This window comes from Uranotaenia lowii, chromosome 2, assembly GCF_029784155.1.
Source record: "Uranotaenia lowii strain MFRU-FL chromosome 2, ASM2978415v1, whole genome shotgun sequence".
Lineage (NCBI taxonomy): Eukaryota > Metazoa > Arthropoda > Insecta > Diptera > Culicidae > Uranotaenia > Uranotaenia lowii.
The window spans coordinates 145747630-145766716 of record NC_073692.1 but is presented as its reverse complement, the minus strand read 5'-3'; the positions used below and the strand labels follow the sequence as shown (position 1 = coordinate 145766716).

At 34.3% G+C, this 19087-nt stretch overlaps 1 protein-coding gene across 1 annotated transcript in view; it reads left to right on the top strand.

Annotated features, from left to right (window-relative positions):
- Positions 1 to 19087, top strand: part of LOC129746871 (LIM/homeobox protein Lhx9-like) — a 136604-nt gene that overhangs the window by 46597 nt on the left and 70920 nt on the right. The window contains exons 2-3 of the mRNA XM_055740777.1: positions 3319 to 3923; positions 13496 to 13630. Of these exons, the coding sequence (XP_055596752.1) occupies positions 3844 to 3923; positions 13496 to 13630 (215 nt within the window). The 5' untranslated portion in view covers positions 3319 to 3843. The remainder of the gene's footprint in view (positions 1 to 3318; positions 3924 to 13495; positions 13631 to 19087) is intronic.

Here is a 19087-nt window from a genome sequence, read left to right as displayed (position 1 = left end):
GAAACGCAAAAGTCATAAAAGATAATTTCTTTCTTCGATTTATTGTTGCTTAAATCTCTTGAAAGGATTTTTTCAAATTTGAACTCTTACTATGAATATTTTATATTCGATTTCTGTTTGGAACTACTGGTATTTTTTTCACAGTAATCCATAATATTAATGTTTGATGTGATACATTTCAAACAGAATCGAATAAAATCAGATCTAAAATTTAAATTTTTGTTTTTGAATTTCATAATATACGTTTTAATTTTAAGCTTATAATTCATATTTGAATGATGGGTTAATTGAAAGTGAAAAATTCTCGCGAAAAAGAATCTTTACTGTGATTCAGAACCTGATTTTTTATTTTGCAATTGAAGGCAATAAATGTATGATGAAAGCAGAACAAATATTTCAAGTATTTCAGTGTTATAACCATTTTCACCCCATAATTTTTGCTCCTAAATGTAGGCAGCAACCTTGTTACTTTTTCGATTATAAATATTCTTAAAATAAAACTTTAGGCATCAAGGTTAAATTGATAAACTAGCATTTGTTAATATTATGAAGGTGTTTCGTATCCTTTATGATCGAGAAAACTCGTTCAAACCGTCAAAATAGAGACTGATCAATGTCACCCCAAAGCATCAAATTCTGAACAGAGACGAAAACGATTATTAAATCAAATTTAAAGTAGTCCACTAAATTTCAGCATCCATGTTTTACGTTCATTGGAGTCCAGTACTGAATTTAAAAATATAAAACATGCCACATTCTCCTTAACAGGAAAAATAATCTAAATATATTGAAAAAATTGATCAATCTTACCCCAGATTACGGTACCTCAATAGTTTCATAGTTAGTCCCACAGAATAGACGGTTCGATTTCAGAATCTAGCGTTTTCAAAGAACAAGAAACATACTTTTTCGTAAAACTGATGTACCTCGGAGGTACATCAAATTTCAATAGCAGAATACTATCAAACCTTGAAATTTGTCATACTTAGTTATACACATAAACTTTTTCCTGTGACTTTATATACTTCAAGAAACATCATATTTGAGTTGCTCGAAGAATTTCAGGGTGATTCAATGCATTATATGTTATACTTAAGTGTAATCAGTACAAAATTTTGCTTAAAACTATTTTTTTTATGAATTTAAAAATAAAATGTTGAATAACTTTGCTGTTACTTGACCGATTTTCTTTGTTCTTAAAAATATCTGATTTACTTCGGAGGCACATCAAATTTCAATAACAAATTTTATCAAACTTTTAAATTTGTCATACTTAGTCATATAAACTTGTTCCTGTAACTTTATATAAATTTTACAAATTTCACTTGAACACTTCCGAAAGGACAATTCTAGAGGGCTCTACTTTATCAGGCCAGAGTTTAACAAGTACAGTAGTTTTTCGATTTTATCACTGTTCGATTTTATCAATACTTGCCTAATTCACGCTCGTTTTTATCACGGTTATTTTTTCAATTTTTTCACGGTTTTTGTAGAAATCATTTAAAAACTATTTCCAGGACCTTCATTTTCTTTCAAAAGCGTAATATTTATTAATGGTTTATGTTACGGTATAAAAGTACCGTAAACTGGGGGATCAACTAAGGTTGCCGAAAAAAAATTCTGTGTTTTTGAGAAGAGATTCTGACTTTCTGTGATCTTACCCAAAAATTCTGTGATGGATTTCTGTGATGCTGTTTCCTTGAATTTCATAGAAAATTCATGATAAGCTGGGTATTTTACAATTTAGTTGGGCAAAATCAATTACCATTACCAATGTTATCATACTTTTCCAATTCAAGGTTAGAAATCTAAATTTTATGATATTCGAAAAAAATTTAATTTCGACACAGATTCTGTGATGAAAATTTACACAAAATTCTGTGAAATTAAAGATTTTTTTCTGATTTCGGCAACCTTGTGATCAACATGAAATTTTTGCATCATTATCAGCAAAGCCTGAAGTTAAAATATCTGAAAACTGTTTTCTTCGTTTGAAAGCCTATAAATTGAGTTTGAAAAAGGCTGAATTTGGTTTGAGGTTGGAGATATTTTTCTATGTAGTTTTAAAGTTTTGAAATATCTGTTTTTTCCAAGACTCACAAACAAACACCTATCCTGATAAAATGGCAGCATTTAGAAGCAAATGGGTTGTTTTTTATGAAAGTTTAACTTTTTTTCCTTTGTTGAGGTATAGTTTCAGAGAAAGCCTGCTTAGAACAAATGGCTAAACACCCTATCAAATGGTTAAATTTAAATAAAAATAGAACATAGGAACAGTAGAAGGACCTAGAAAATTGCATGATGGTAAAATATCACTTGTTTTTTAGGCCAATAAATATTCCGTGCTAATTGGCATCAAAATAATAATTTTGAAGATGTTCAGCTATCAGTGATCATGCTTTATACTCCTTACCTCAGTAAGTATTTAAAAAAAAATAGTTTTACAAAAAAGCAACCCTTTCCAAAATATTCGAGAATGAATTAAAAAAGTGATCAATGTTCCCCCATTTTACAGTACCTATTTGTTTTTATTGTAAAAGCATGTTAGCGTTAAAAAACTGGAAAAGCCAAATATACGAGAATTGAATGTTTACTAGCATATAATAGGAACATAGTTCGACACTGTGTCTCTAAAATTTAAAAAAAAACCTTACAGAAAACGTTTAAAATAAATGTACTTAAATTACTTATGGTTAAAATCGTAACATATGTTTGATGCTAACAAGCATAATACGAAAATAATGGAACACTTCCCATAATAATCGCTTTGATAATCAAGACGTTTGCAGCTTATCGCAACAATGAGCAATATTTACCAAGACTGATGATCATCATCGCCAGACGCCGCTCAAGACAACAGCCAAGGAATTGTCACCAGCTGACTGAGGCGAGACCATTCATTAGGAAGGTAGTTGGAAAATTGCTCGAAAACTTGCAGAAAAAGACCACTTCAACTATACCATCAGCTTCCGAGCAGAAACCAGAAAACTGGTTCCTAATCAGATAATTACCTCTCCCTGCTGCAATTAAACGACACTGTCTCAATGTTCCATTTAAAAAGTCATAATTTATAAATGGCTCCCAGCTCCTCCTCTAGCATTGCATTATTTGTTTCGATCGTTATCACCAGGTGACACCACCTGGCTCGACAAAGTGTGTAGTTATGTGTCTTATTTTGAACATTTTATTGGAATTATGTTATGTAACTGGAGAGTTAAATTATTGCTTTCACTAACCACAAATATCCACACGTTGAGTAGGATTATATTTACAAACCTAGAAACCTAACCTAAATTTTCTATTCTCGTATCCACCTAGTGTCAAATATGCATGTCAAACATCAGCCCAAATGTTCCCACGGACTTGTTACGACCGCCAAAAAGTTGTTGATTACAAGAATCGTCAAAGTTTTACACCTCATTCCATCGGAAAACCATCAAAGACAGTGCGGAGGACATTAAACGAAAACGACAACGGATGCTGTTAAAGGTGTTCCGATCATCGGAAAGTCTGCGAACTGATTCCGCGTCAAGACTCAACCAGCGGCAGCGACAATACAGAAGCGCCGCTGAAAATTCTCCTCGATCGAGCGCGCAAAGATCCAAACATCCATCATCCGACGACGGCGGTAATTAATTGGCACAGTTTGGGTCCGACGAAGACCCAGCTTTAAGAATTTGAGTTGGGTTGCCGCCGATCGACGACGACACAGAGGAAAGTCGTAAAACAAAAAAAACAACCATAAGCCAGGAATTGCCCAAATCGAGCGACCAAGCAAACCTAAAAAGCCCAAAATAAACCAAAACAAACGGAGGGATCAACAAATTTCCAGAAGGCGAAACGATGCTAAAGGATCTGATCGCGGCCGCCGAAACAGTGACACCTGAGAAATGTGCCGGATGTGGAGTATCCATAAGGGACCGGTGAGTAGTGGACACTCTAAATTTGTCTTGTTAACTCTCTCTCTGTTTTATGTTGTACAAACTGAATGAATGGCGCTATTTGCCGTTTCTTGTTTTATTCAGTGTCATTTCCTGGACAAATAACACACTATTTTTTTAAAGTGACATGAGAAATTCCGTAAAAAGAAATTGATTCAATTTTAAAGAAACTTGAACAATCAACAACAAGAGAGCCAGCGAAAATGATCCATTCCACACTACCTATCTTTTTAAATTTCCCGTATAAACCCCAACAGACAAATTTTCAAACAACAGCAGCACCATCTACTGACGGAAAAGGTGCAGTCTTGGTTTTTGCTAAAACGGCGTATTGATTTACGATCCCAACGTTTCGATCCTTATTGGATCTTCTTCAGGGACTAAAAATAGTGTTTATTTATTGTATGTATTTTTACAGTGGACAGTTTTTTTACCTCCTTGACATGTTTAATCCCAGGAAAAAAAACTCCTTGACATGAACTCTGGCCTTTTATCAAAATAAGCTCCAATGAAAGTTACGAAAAAGTCAGTTATAACAGCTCCTTTTGAAGGAAAACCATCATGCTTTCTTCTGCTGGCTATTCATTTGTAATTTAGAAAAGTCGCAATTTCACTGCAATTTTAACCCTCATCCGTCCCAGAAATTTAAACCGATAGAGTTCCTGGAGTGTCATTTTTTCGTTTCTAAGACCAAAAAAATCGAGGAAAACTTCTCAAAATATCGCACTGAAAACAGAAATATTTTTCAATAAATTTCAATAACGATTTAACGTCGAACGCTAATATGACAACGTTTTACAAAAATAAATCCTTGTTTTTAGTTCGGCTGTGGCTCAAGCATTTGTTTGAAAAATAATCATCCGGCTCGCATTTAAAAACAGATTTCGGATAACAATTAATTGAGGCTGCTGAAGTAGAAGGGGTTTAAGTGACAACATTAAAAAAAATCATAATAAACATTTAGAACAAATCCTTAACTGCCAAACATCGTATGATATCTTATTTAGGACGTTTCGGCTTCTCAGTCAATCAATTTTATTTTAAAAACAGAACATTTACTTAATGTCCAACGTTTCGGCCATGATCTTCGCCATCCGTAGGGAAAATCTACAGTTTATTATAATCGAATGGAGAATTTTTTGTCTGTTAGATTTTTAATGGCCGGGTTGATGTTGGATTTCCCGTGCCTTTATTACATTTTATATAGCTATAGGTTTTAGTGTGATTTTATATTGTTAAATTTCATATACATACCAGAATGAATAATAAGTTATACACATTACTCATTCCGATATATCAGGTATCAGAAAAGGGATAGGCTTGATAGCGGCACGTTATCCAAACAAACGGGAAAATTGTGCCTAGCCTTTTTTTTACAGATTTCATCATATACCTGAGAAACCTGAAAACCATAAAAGGATTAGAAAATAAATAAATATTTAGGGCATAAAGCCGATCCACGGAGGAATTTTGAAGCATTGAAGCTTATAACCATATTGGGTGAAAAATGACAGATTGTTATTTTAGTTTAAATTCTTAGAATGTGATACACTTATATCAGGATAGGCGAGAGTACATAAAAGCTTTCTAGCAATCGAAAAACAGGCATATATGAGCTACAAGAATCATACATTATTGATTCACAACTACAAAATTCAGGAGATTTGAGTTTACAATGATCAGAAAACGTTCTAACCAGGATGCTACAATGAGGGCAAATAAACGATTTTATAATGGAAAAGTTGGCATTTAGCCTGTCCACATAGGGATTTTTAAGCAATGAAGCTTTTTTTCAATCAAAATATTGGAAATAAGGACTTTTTTAACTTCCTTTGTTCAATTCTGACATACATTAAAAAGAATGAAGTCGGGCAAAAGAGGGACATGTACACACTAAGTGGAAGGTAAATATAGGTACAATAGTACCTCTGAATCATAGCTTAACCATACAGGAGATTCAGAACACAAAGTCTTGATTTTATATATTTTTATTTAACTGACCAGTTAGCGCTCTGGTTAGACGACTACAATGAGCTTCTGTGACGCCAAATTTGATACAAGCGATATTAACACTGCATGAAGCTGTAGCAGTGGATTCTAGAACCAGGATTGACGTATGATACGAAATATCAGAGTACGATATTAAAGGAGCTTTGATTCTTCTTAACACTATAACCATTCTAAAGCTAAGGGAACATGTGTCAATACAAGAGAAGTGACATATATTAAGTGAAACAGATATGACTGTCGACATGCGATACAAGTTTTGATCAAAAACTTGATTTAATAAGGAATATTGAAGCCTTTTGGCAACCCTAAAAAAAATATTTTTTTTTTTTAATTTTTATTTTCCACGGAAACGATATTTGTACGGCTTCAATGATTAAATAACCATGATGCAATTTTTACAATTGAATATCTTTATATGAACGGACATTTACCTCCACAAAATTCTGTTGCCAATCCAAAGATAGAAGGGACTGAAAACTTGTCCACTATAAGGAAAATACACTAATTTAGATCATATTCTTCTATGATTTCAGAAGCAATGAGACCGTAAGCGATGCGTTTGCGATTCACATTTGAACACTTGTGAAGAGATTTTATTGAACGGAGTTACTAGGAGAGCAAAGAGATTTGTTGAATGAAAAATCATATTCCAAATTGGAAAAACGAGAAAATATGGAAGAATACAGCTTGTGCAAATGCATGTACTACATATGCACTATTGGCATACCCTTCTCGAGAGAAAATACGTACAAAGGTCAAAAAATACTAGCAAGAATTTAAAACTGATTCAGATTCAAAACATTTCCTTCCAATGTTTTGAACTTGAAAAACTTCTGAACTCTGCATGCAATAATTGACCTTGACCTATTTTCTCCCCCGCCCAGATACAGCCTCATTGATTTCCAATAGACAGAAATATGAGATAAACGTATCTGGGAAGTACTGGATTAGTCGCCTCGTACGACATGGACCAGTATCCCAGTGGCAGTATTCTTTAGGCCGCTGCCACACAGCCATCGTATGATATCTTATTTAGGACGTTTCGGCTTCTCAGTCAATTTTATTTTATTTTAAAAACAGAACATTTACTTAATGTCCAACGTTTCGGCCATGATCTTCACCATCCGTAGGGAAAATCTACAGTTTATTATAATCGAATGGAGAATTTTTTGTCTGTTAGATTTTTAATGGCCGGGTTGATGTTGGATTTCCCGTGCCTTTATTACATTTTATATAGCTATAGGTTTTAGTGTGATTTTATATTGTTAAATTTCATATACATACCAGAATGAATAATAAGTTATACACATTACTCATTCCGATATATACATCAAGGTTGCCGAAAAAATCTGTGTTTTGAAAAAAAAATCTCGAATTCTTTGATTACATCCCATAATTCTGTGACGGTTTTCTGTGATCCTTTTTATATGAAATTCATTGGAAAATCATGTAAAGCATGAAACAAATTGTAACATTTTTACAGTTTTATCAGAATTTATTTTACATTACCAATGCTTTAATATTTTCATGAAATAGAGTTAGAGATCCAAATTTAATAAAGAAAGAAACATTAATAATGTTGTTAAAATGTATAAATTTCAGAAAATCTGTGAATCCTGTGACGAAACCTTGTTAAAAGTTTTGTGATATTATAGATTTTTCTGTGATTTCGGCAACCTTGGTGTACATAAAATTTTACAACACATAAGCAAAATAAGACTTAAAGCTATTTTAAATGTAATATAGATTTCGAAAAATTCAACATAAAACCAGCCATTAAAATTCTTACAGACACAAACGGTGCACACTCTGTAAGTCGAACAAGTTAAAATGTAAAACACAAAAAATATTCATCCGATAATCATAAATTGTAGATTTTCCCTGATGATGGCCAAGATCATCGCCGAAACGTTGGTCATTGAGAAAATGTGCTGTTTTTAATAATATTTTAACTGACTAAGAAGCCGAAACTTCTACATTCTCCAGTCACAGATCCATCATCTTACATCATATGATATTTAAATAAAAAATTCATTCCAGTACTTTCTAATGTTTGATCTCGTTGAAAAATACCCTGTTAACTGAAAGTCACATTTTGTTTGAAGCCAAATGGTTTACTTATACCCCTAGCCACCAACTCAAATATTATTTACTGAAAGAATTGACTCTTTCATCGGAAACAAAACTGTCAAAAAAGTGAAATTTGATTCTCATTTGAATAGTACCTGATGTTTGAAAATTTACCATCAACAGTTTATCATTTCATTGCATTGAGTGACAATTCTAGTGGACAAAATATGATCAAATTTTGTTATTTTTTATATTCTAACCTCCAATGAGTTATTTAAAAAATTCCGGATTTCTAGTCATAACTAACGTGTACGGCCCTAATTCTGTTAAGGATTTTTAAATTGTTTTAATTGTATTATTCTGAGCACTATTCCCTGTTTGTTCCTTCTGAGTATATGCCCCGTATTCTGCACACCTAAATAATCAAATATAACGTCTTGTATTAGTAAGACAAACATTAAATTTAATTTAAAGGTGTAGAAAATCATGTTTTAAGCCCAAAAGAGTGTTGCAAATGGTGAAAAGGAACCAATTTAAGCCACAGATCTTTAAATGTTTTGTGCACTTTCTTTCATGTTTAATACACTTGAAGTCTGTTTAATGAAATTCGGTCAAAGTAGGTCCAAACAGGTAGAAATGGTTTGAAGGTTGGTCATCTGTCTTTTTCTAATTGACTCCGATCGATTTTTATCAGGTCGCAACCAGTAGAACCCAGTTTCTACCTACGATTGAACGAAGCTTTGGTGTGATTTCCTGAAGACATCTATAAACGGGTTCACTAATTACGTTAGCACGATTTTGGAAATTTTTAATTTAATATTTCTTACGTAAGATTTTTGGGAACCCCCCCTACCCCCCAAGAGATCGTAAGCAAATGTGAAACCCCCCCCCCCCCCCATCCCCTCTATGTGCTTACATAATTAGTGAACTGCCCCTAAGTACTTCTGTCTTGAAAAATACAAAAGATAAATATGTTAACTGAATTATATTGATAATCGTTTTAAACTCTTCTGTTGTATACCTTGAAAAACAAAAAAGCATCGTTTAACTCAAGCAAAATCCTCAGCTTGAACTGTGAATTCATCCTTTCCAACCAAGTTGGTCATTCTGAAGTGTTATGGGTGGAATTGGAAAGAACAAACCTATTGGTTTTGGGATCTACCCTCAGGGTCTTCTGTCGGGAAGAATATCTACGATCTGTTTTTGAAATATTCGAAAATCGTCAAATGTCGAAAACATTGTTCTTTGGAAAGCTTTTAAAAAAAGCAGACTAAAACATAATCCAATATACTCAACTTGTTTTTTCAACTATTGATAAACCTACTAAAATTCTCATAAGAAATCAGAAGAAATAAACATAAATTTCTAGACTGATATTAAAAAAAAAAGTATCCGGTGAAACAACTTAGAAGGTGAGTGACGACTTAACTATTTTCGAAGTTTTTGGAAAAGAAGCGTTACCGGCTGATCAACGTGTTTATCGAATACGGAGAAATATTGTTTATCAAAACAGTTTTTCATACGAATTAGATGATAAAGCATGGATCATCAGAAGTCTGGACGCTCTGTTTATTATACCATAGCGCCCCTAGTTGTCAGATCTGGAATTTTTTTACAGTACTTTGTTCGGAAATGATTCCTCTATAAGTGCTGAAAATTTCATTACAATTCGTTTTGTTCCAAAAAAATTACACGTGATAAAAGCCGCGAGACGAAACTTAATTTTGAAAACCCACGTTCAAAAACCCGATGTGGTCTGGTTCAAAAATCGCGAAATCTGATTTGAGGAGGCTTTTGTGAAAAACAAGACCATGGACTCCGAAATGTACAAGGAGGAGTGCCTGAAAAATGTTTTTTTTTCCTTCTGTTAGATCTCACAAAGAACCAGTAAAATTTTTGCTAGATTTAGCTAGCTGCCACTACAGCGAAGAGGTACTACAGTGGTATCGGGCCAACTGGTGGATTTTGTCGAAAAGGACATCAACCCACCAAACTGGCCTCAATTCCACCCTATCGAAAAATTTTGAGCAATGGTTAATCAGAAGATGAAGAAGAATGGTAGGACGACTCGGGATGCAACAGAGATGAAGAGATTGTGGAATAAAATGGCCGCTGAGGTCAGTGAATAGGGTGTCCAAACTTAGATGAGTGGTTCTCGACGAAAAGTACGAAATTTCATCAAAACAACATCGGAATAATTTTTTATTATTTTTCTTAAAAATGCGGTAAAAACCCTACAATTTGAGTACAAAACATTTTTGTTTCGTTTACATAGCTTCGAGATAGACCCTTTTTAATGCGTCCAGATTTGTAGTGATCCATGCTTTAATTTAAACTATTTCTGAGCAATTGTCATCAAACTCGATTCATGAGTTTTTATATAAAAAAAAAGAAGTTATATTTCATCGAGGCATCTATATTCAAGTCCATAATTGAAACTCTTGGTTTTTTTTTTTTTGCTTTTTGTAATTTTGTTCATCACTTTTTAAATCATAATCTCTGATTTTGATTTTGACAAATGCTAAGCGTTTACATCACTCGATGTTTTTGCTAAAAAGTTTTCCGCTTAGGAATATGCGACTTGCATTTTTCATATAAAGATCTCGAGTATCTTCAACACATTTTGATTCTTATTTTAAGTGGCATGCTCGGCGGAATAAAAAAATTTATGGATTTGGGAGAAGAGCGGCGTTTCAATAGGGTCAACAAAAAAATTGTTCGAAAAGCATCATAGATGTCTATAAGGGGCCGTTCAGATATTACATGGACAGAAAAGTGAGTTTTTCTCTGTTTTTTAAACTCCATGGATTCTTGAATTTTGCCAAAATCTCCCTTTGAATGTTGGAAATGCTCGTGAACTACTATAGAAACATTTTTAAGCTTGTTTCGAAATAACATCACAATCGCTCCATTTGTCTGATAACTTGGAAAAGGATCTCGAATTATTCGTGTGCTAACAACCTCTATTTTAAAAAAAAACGGTTTCTTAACGGCTCGATTAAGGGGAGATAAGGGCATAATTGTGCTCTTATAATGCCATTATAATGGCCACCTTAAGAAGAACGCTAGTTTAATCATAGAAAACAGCTATAATTTGTGAGTAACATCATTGTTTCGTGTTCAGACACTAATAAAGTCTATTTCCTGACGGGCTAAAACTCGAAAAAGTAGATAAAATGATTTAAAATTTTTTTAAAGTTTATTGCCAAAAGCTGAAAATCAGTCACTGTAGGAGCATAATGATCCCCCACTGGGCAGTATAAGCATCATCAACGGGGCACCATGCGCATTTTCTGCCGTAGAATCTAGCAGCGAGTTCAACTCGATGAAGTGAACTGAATTATAGCGCTACAGCTTGACTTGTTTCATCAGACGATTTGGCCTTTTGGTTAGGTGTCGGAGTGGTAATTAATAGACTCGAGTTGGAGTGGTGCTCAAAAATTATGATTTTTCCGTCACTTGAGAACCTTGTTGGTTTTGTTTAAATATTTCTGTCAAGATGATAGGAAGATTTCTTTTTTGCTGAAACATTAATACTATAGGAACTACAAAACTTTTCCTCATGAAAATTTATTTGAGAAAATTCGCACTTTCGTGGAAAAGAGGAGTGCTTATTATGCTCCGGGTGCTCGTTATGCCCTTATCTCCCCAATGTCAAAAAAAAATGTCTGCAAGTCCCCCTTCCCCTTTTTCATCCCTTACTGCTGGAACAAGCTTGGTTATTATTATTTTTTTTATCTCCTTACTGCAAGGCAGATTTTCGTACCCAAATCCCTTTCCTATGATTTCATTTACTTGATTTCTCCATAATGCCAACAAAACAGTATTGGAGCTCTTTTCCTCCTTCCCATGTACTCTCTGAATAAATGGAAGTGCCTGAAACAATCATAGAACAATTTTTCTTCCCCAAAGAATTACCCATGTAAAATTTTGTTCCATTTGTTAGATAAGTTCTCGGTGGGAACTCCCCTTTTCCCTCCAATCACCAATGGAAAATGAGAGAAGTCTTAAATGCGCATATAACTATTTCTCGTATGCGAATGCAAAACACTGACAAATTGGATTTCGTTTCCTTCAATAAGTCTTGAATTATGCCAAAATTCGTAAAAGAGCCCTCCTCTCTCCTTCCTATGTTTCCACAAAAAGGAAGCAGTGGTACCAAATATTCATGGGAACATTCTTCGTTCTCAAATACCCTCTGCAAATTTGCTCGATTAGTTCTCGAGATATGCACACAAATTGTGTGGAAACCAAAAATGCACAAACATTGTTTCTATTTCCCCACTCGAAAAAGAAAGGGGTAACAAATATTCATAGACATATTTCTACTAACAGTTACCATCAAACGGGGCCTCATGCAACAGCGGGATTGGATGCAACATTTGAATACCACAGCACTGACTTAATTTTTAATTTTATATAACGTGATCAAGTTATCTTTTAATATCTACAAAATGATGATGACATATTTTTTCTCATCTTAAGCTAGTATTTTAAAGTTTTTCATTTTCATTTAAAATTTAAAAAATCCATCAATAAATATTCAAATTCTAACATTTTTTCAACACCGTAAAAAATTTTACCCAGTACGACGGATTGGCTAAATGATATCACCTCCAAACTTTTTACTGGTTTAATCATCCTATTCCAACACTGTTGGTGTAAAAAATTTTTCGAACAATCACCAAAATTTTTATATATAAATATTATTATATTTCAGTTACCTGTCTGGGGCAAGATGCAACAAAATGCAAATCAAAAAGACACCCTTTAAATCTCGATTCCATATGCTCGAATATGAATATTTTGCATTACGCATTTGTCAACATTAAAATTTCATTCAATCAAACATTTATTTTTATGATTCCAGCTAGTAGAATTTTTTGTAGTATTTTTTACCCCTAAATGTACGCAATAACCTTATGTTTAGAAAAAATGTTAAAATTAGTTTCAACAGAATCATTAATCACTGCAATTAGTGTTTTTATGCGTAATGGCCTCTATGCCATCAAAATTTTATCAAAAACTATACATTTACATTCGGTAGATAAGTTTTTCATTAGATTTTTCATTATAATAAAAAGTTTTTCGCAAGTTACCCGTTTTTTAAATATAGTGAAAATCGCAAGATTTTTTTTTTTAAATAACTGAAGAAACCAATAATTTTTCTGACTACGTCAGTTTGATGCCCAACTAACCTTAAAACTTTTGATGCAAAATTATTATGTGTGGCCGTGAGTTATTTAGACGCCAATGAATTTGAAAAGTGTTGCATGTTGCCCCAGTTGACGGTACCTTCTCTATCGAAAGTTGGTTCCATTTGCTTGAATAGTTCTCAAGTTATACAACAAAACCAAGAAAAATCAGGTTAAAAGGCGCATTTAGAGTTCCGGTGGTTGTGTTATCGAATTTCATCCTGATTTTTCAACTTGAAGCACATGTCTAAAAACCCGATCAACCCTCCCTAATTTCAGATATTATTTGCTGGTGGCGGATCGTGCCTGGCACAACCAATGTCTGCGTTGCTGCAAATGTCTGGCCAACCTCGAGACGGAGCTGAGCTGTTACGCTCGCGATGGAAACATCTACTGCAAAGATGATTACTACCGGTAGGTTTTTTTACGTTTATTTTTTTTTTTGGGTTTCCAGCAGCTGGTACTATCCTTAAATTATGCTTTTTTGCTTTCTGACGGCTCAAACAAAACGAAACTTTAGAAGAAAAAAAGCGGCGAACAACCCCAGAAATGTAATGGATTCCCATTTGAGTTTTTACTCCCGAGACTGAGATGCATATCACCGATTTGAAGAATTCGTGATGAACGCGTACTTACAACCCACAATGCCTCCAATATGAAATGAAAGCGTTTCAAATATGCCATAACCGTTGGTATGAAAATAGTAATTGCACCGAGTCGAGGGGTTGTTCTGAGCTGAGCTGATACTTTTATGTTCCATTTTAGTTCGGTTTTTTGCGATTTTTTGCGCGCCTGGGTCCTACACAGTCATTCAGTACAGAGTCCAGAGCCCAGAGTGTAATGGCGGCAGTTTCGTGGGTCGGTTAAAAGTGAAATATCTCGAGCTAAATAACCTCGCCACGCCGCCGCAGCGCCAATTCAAGTAAATACAAGGCATCCGAAACAACTGCAACAGCACGCATTTTCATGCGCCATTTGCACACGCCTTACAATTATCGCTAATTATAGTGCTTCTGGATATTATCGTCGTGATAAAACTGTGTGTGCAGCAAAAATCTTCCTTCGAACTAAACTGCACTGCTCCGCTACCTGTATTACTCTTGAGGCATTTGTTTTAGAGGGGTTTTTTTTCCTGACCGAACAAAAATTACATGTTTTTCGACACACAAGAAAACACGGATTGCACGATTATTGGTGCATTTATGTGTATGTAGTACCTAAAGTTTTTTTTTCTGTAATGGCAGAAAACTCGAAGAATCAACGTTTTGTAAAATTATTTTTGCTTTGCACCTTACATGCCGTCACGAACGTAAGAGCAGAATGAAAATGGTTGCATCCTATTTTGATGCTTTAAGTAAGGGGTACAGCAACGCTGAATGAATTTGCTGCTTGTTTTTGGTGATCCAAACAGCTTTATGAAGAATTTTATGTTGCAGTGAAAATGTCAAGAACATTTTCTTTCCTAGTCAACATTGTCAGCAGCACAAATCTTTTTATAACTTTTTTAAGTTAACTTGGAGTTTATTTGCTTCCTTTTTATTTGAATTACATAAGCATGTTGAATATGCTTGTTCTGAATTCCCTTACGAAATATTGATTGATTAGTTTCTTGTATTGTTAGATTTGCAAATAGATCATCACGCTAGAAAGATTCATACTTTAAGGCCCTTTAAAAAGTTTCATGATTTTCCGCGTTTTTCAATGGTTTTCCCTTTATTCACGAGAAATAGTTAGTAAGATTAAAATTCGTTACAGCCATAGTGATTTTCCTTGAAACTTTGGCATGTGCACAGCGATTTTTTTTTTCGCTGGAAACGAGCAAAACTTTGCTGGTTTTTGTCCCGCTGACTTTCCAGCAAAATTTTCAGCCATTTGAATTGCTGAAAAAGATAAGCAAACTCAATTGCTGGAAATCCAGCTATCTCATTATCAATTGCTGAAAACCAGTAATCTTAATTGCTGGAAATCAGCATTTTATTTTTCAAAAAACAATTTCAATATCAATATTAATCTCTCATGGCAGTCATATATACAATGAGAAATTGGTTATTTAATTTTTCTTGAGCTACATTTATTAAAATTTTCAAAACAAAATAAAATAATATTTGCCAGTGGGTTGACCGCTTTTGGCAAACTTTGGACATCGTGCTCCATCTGAAATAAAAATAAAATTATTAGTTTCTTTATGAAAAACTTTATCTCTTCAAAAAAAAAATTACCTTTGGTTTAATTACTTCATTGCTGAAATATAGAAGGAAATAAATTCGATGTTTCCACCGTTGCATACACGAGAAACATACATAAACATTTCGCGCGCAACGAAACATTAATAGCAAAAACAAAAAAAAATAAAATCGAGTTTAGCAGATCGATTGCTGGTTTTTCAGCAATGAAGATCAAGTTCAAGTGCTGAAAAAATCAGCATGAAGGATAACGTTTCCTGGTTTAAAGCAAAAAATTGGATTGCTGGACTTTTCCAGCATTTTTTTGGCAGGAAACCGAAGTGAAAATTTACTTTGTACAGTAGAAAAAAATATTTTTTTCTTATTCCATCTGTTTTTTTTTAATTGCCTCCCTCTAATTATGCTGTCTGACACTAATTATGACTTGAAACTTCGTATCCGATGGTTTTGTCGCAAAGGATGTTTTGTATAATAGTTTCAAGACCCTCACGTTCCATAGAAGGTTAAAGTTGCTGGTTAAAGTCGTTTTCAGCTAGAAATAAAGATAAATAAATTAACTACTGCAACCAAGGTTGCCGAAATCATAGAAAAATCTATAATTTCACAGATCTTTGAGCTTATTTAATCACAGAATCAGTGTCACAACTCACAGAACACAGAATTACAGAAATATTCACAGATTTCACAGAATTTTAAAATTTTGGAATTTGTTTTCAAAACTCAATATCAACTTTAAGTCAATATAAATTTAGGATTGCTGTTTTGAGTTGGAAAAACATGATAAAATTGGTAATTTTTATTGATTTTTCTTTAGTAAAATGTAAAGAAGTTTTTTTCATCAAAACAAAGAATTTTTATGGGCAACCTCGACTACAACCGGGTTACTTGGAAAAATATATCTAACCTCGACGCATTTTTAGGAAGTTTTGGGAGACAAATTGTAGAGGACTTTTTCAGGAAAATTTACAGAGCTAGAAGTTAGAAAATTCTTTAGTTATGCTTTGTAGTTCATATTTAGAGTATTTAAGCGATCAACTCACCGAATAATTCTTTTGGGCGAAAAGAATTTCACCTTCAAAAAACATAAGTTTCAAAAAGTTCAGAAAAAGCATATTCGCACTTGAAAATTTTCAACAAAATGGGACGAATCTTGTGTGATTTTTTCCCGAGGAATCGAATTGAGGCTGTTTGAGCCACCGCATCATTGGGAAAATGTAGTTATGGCTGTTTTTATCCTCAATTCCTCTACATGTATCAAAAAATTCAGAAAAAAGCATGTTCGGACTTGAAAATTTTGAACAAAATAGGACCTATTTTGTGTAATTTTTTCCGAGGAAACCAACGAAGCCTATATGAGCCACCGCACGAATTTAAAACTGGAGCTATGGCTGTTTTACACTCAATTCTCTGAATACATTTAAAAATGTTGGGAAATTGAGGGTAAAACAGCCATAATTTCAGTTTCTAATCCGTGCGGGCGGTTCAAATAGGCTTTGTTGGATTTCTCGAAAAAAAATCACACAACTACCAAGTTGTTAACAATTCAATAATGTCAACCGTTACAATGAGTTTCCAATTTTGTCACTGAAGGCTTCGTTTTACTAATGAAGCTAACCATTTCAAAGATTTTTGGACATACTCTTAAAAGTTACTACTTAATACGAAAAAACTTAAAAAGAACTTAAAAATGAAAAATCAAATAGTACTTGATAAAAAAATATTTCAATATCTCAGAAACCTTTATGAACCACCCTAGAAATATTTCATTGAAAATTGTCGCCTTTAGATGTTGTGAAAGTTTGTCAAAGACATTAAATGAATCAAACTTAAAGGAAAGACGCAAATAATGGTTTCCTGCTAAGTTTCATTTCTAGACCTCTGTCCATTAGCAGACTTAACATCTGTGCAATACTGCTAAAGTGCTTTCAGCAGAACGGATTTTTGTTCTAGTGAACAAGTAAATTTTCATGAATAGTTAGCTTTTTCCTATTTTTTTTCTGAAAATGTGTCAAAAAAAACAACTTAATCTGTGAATTAATGGTTGGTGTCTTTTAATGTGCATATCCCGGCAAGATTGAGTTCAAAATTAAAACTTCAAATTTTTTTCAGCTTCTGAGCGAAGAGTAGGCGTTGATTTGATTGCAACGCACGCGTTTTTTCTTCGCCCGCAGAAAATTTCCGTGATTTTTTCAAAAAGTTAGATTATACAAGTGAAATTTAAGTGTTCCATCCATAAATTTTATCGTTTTACGATCTTCTCGATTGTATCCCCGGCGAGCATTGATTGTCCCCATTGAAAACCGACAGGAAAAGTGTGGAATTGTGGTTCTAAATAGTAACAAACCTTCAGAAATCAAATAGGATTAGGATTGAAGTGTACACTGGCTAGAATCCATAACAGAGTCGTTGCTCAAAACAGGCAAGCGCCTTTGAATTTGCAATCGAGGAAGTACAAGTTTTCATTAGCAAACGGGTGATTAAGAAAACTAACAAAAGTTGAATTGGAAAAGTGATTTTATAGTGGCATTAAACATTGTTTTTTTTTTGTTTCTTCATAAGTAAAAAGTTATGAGGTTTTCACACACATGTTTTCGGTTGAAAACGACATCGGTTAACTACGACTTTTCGAGATTTATCGAGTTCCTAGAAAATGCTTTATGGGATCGAGCTACGTGAAGTTTATCTTGAGTTTTTGTGCCTTGGTGTCGTTGGGGCAGGAGTTGTTTGTGTGGTGCTGTTGAAGGGAGGGTTGGATGGCGGCAGATGTTCCGTTTACTCCATGGAAAACGAACGAAGATGTATTTTCACTACCGGTCAAGCTGCGACTGACAAGTGGCAATGAAGAATTTCCTGATTGCTGCGATCCTTTTGAATAATCAAAAAAGGAGCAGTGCTGCTACCCACTTACAGAAACAAGAAAATAAAAATTAAAATCACAGCGCCGTAGTGAGATTCGAACTCAAGTTACCATACCATAGTCAAGTTAATATCGTCATGCCAGTCCGACACCTTAACCAGTGCACTATTCGAACTTCATGCAGGACGAGGGATATTTGTCATAGGATTTATGTCACCGATCAATCACAAAAAAAAACGCACAACGGCGGCTTCCCGGCGTTTGGTCTCCTTTCAATTCATTCCTTTGTCTTGTGAAGGAAACGGGAAAGGGAACGGGAGTGAAGGAACGGGAAACCCATTGAATGAGAACTGTGCTTTGCTTACTGCCTGCTATTACATACACACGCTACATATACACAGCAGCCAAAGCCGGGCAGCTTGGCCAGTGGAAGAAATATTTCTGTTGTTGCTTTTGCTACACATGCGCAGCTTAGCCAGTGGTTGTTTGCCGGTAGATTGAATTGAAGCAATGTTGTTGTTGTTGCTTTTACTACATACACACACACAGCTCTACCGTGGTTGTTTGCCGGCGCGGCGGATTGAATTGAATGAATGTTTTTGTTGTTGCTTTTGCTACATTCACACGCACAGTGCTCGGTTCGCTGGCTACCTGGTGTTGGCCGGTTATTTATTTCTATCCTTCTTCGTCTTGTGATGCGATATGGAGGGACGTGAATTCGTTTTTATTTTGTTTCTTTCAGACATTCGCAATTCGGTTAACTTGGGAGGTTAATGCCGGTGGGAGCAAATCGAATCAGCACCGGTCGCGTTATCTTCTTGTACCAATGAT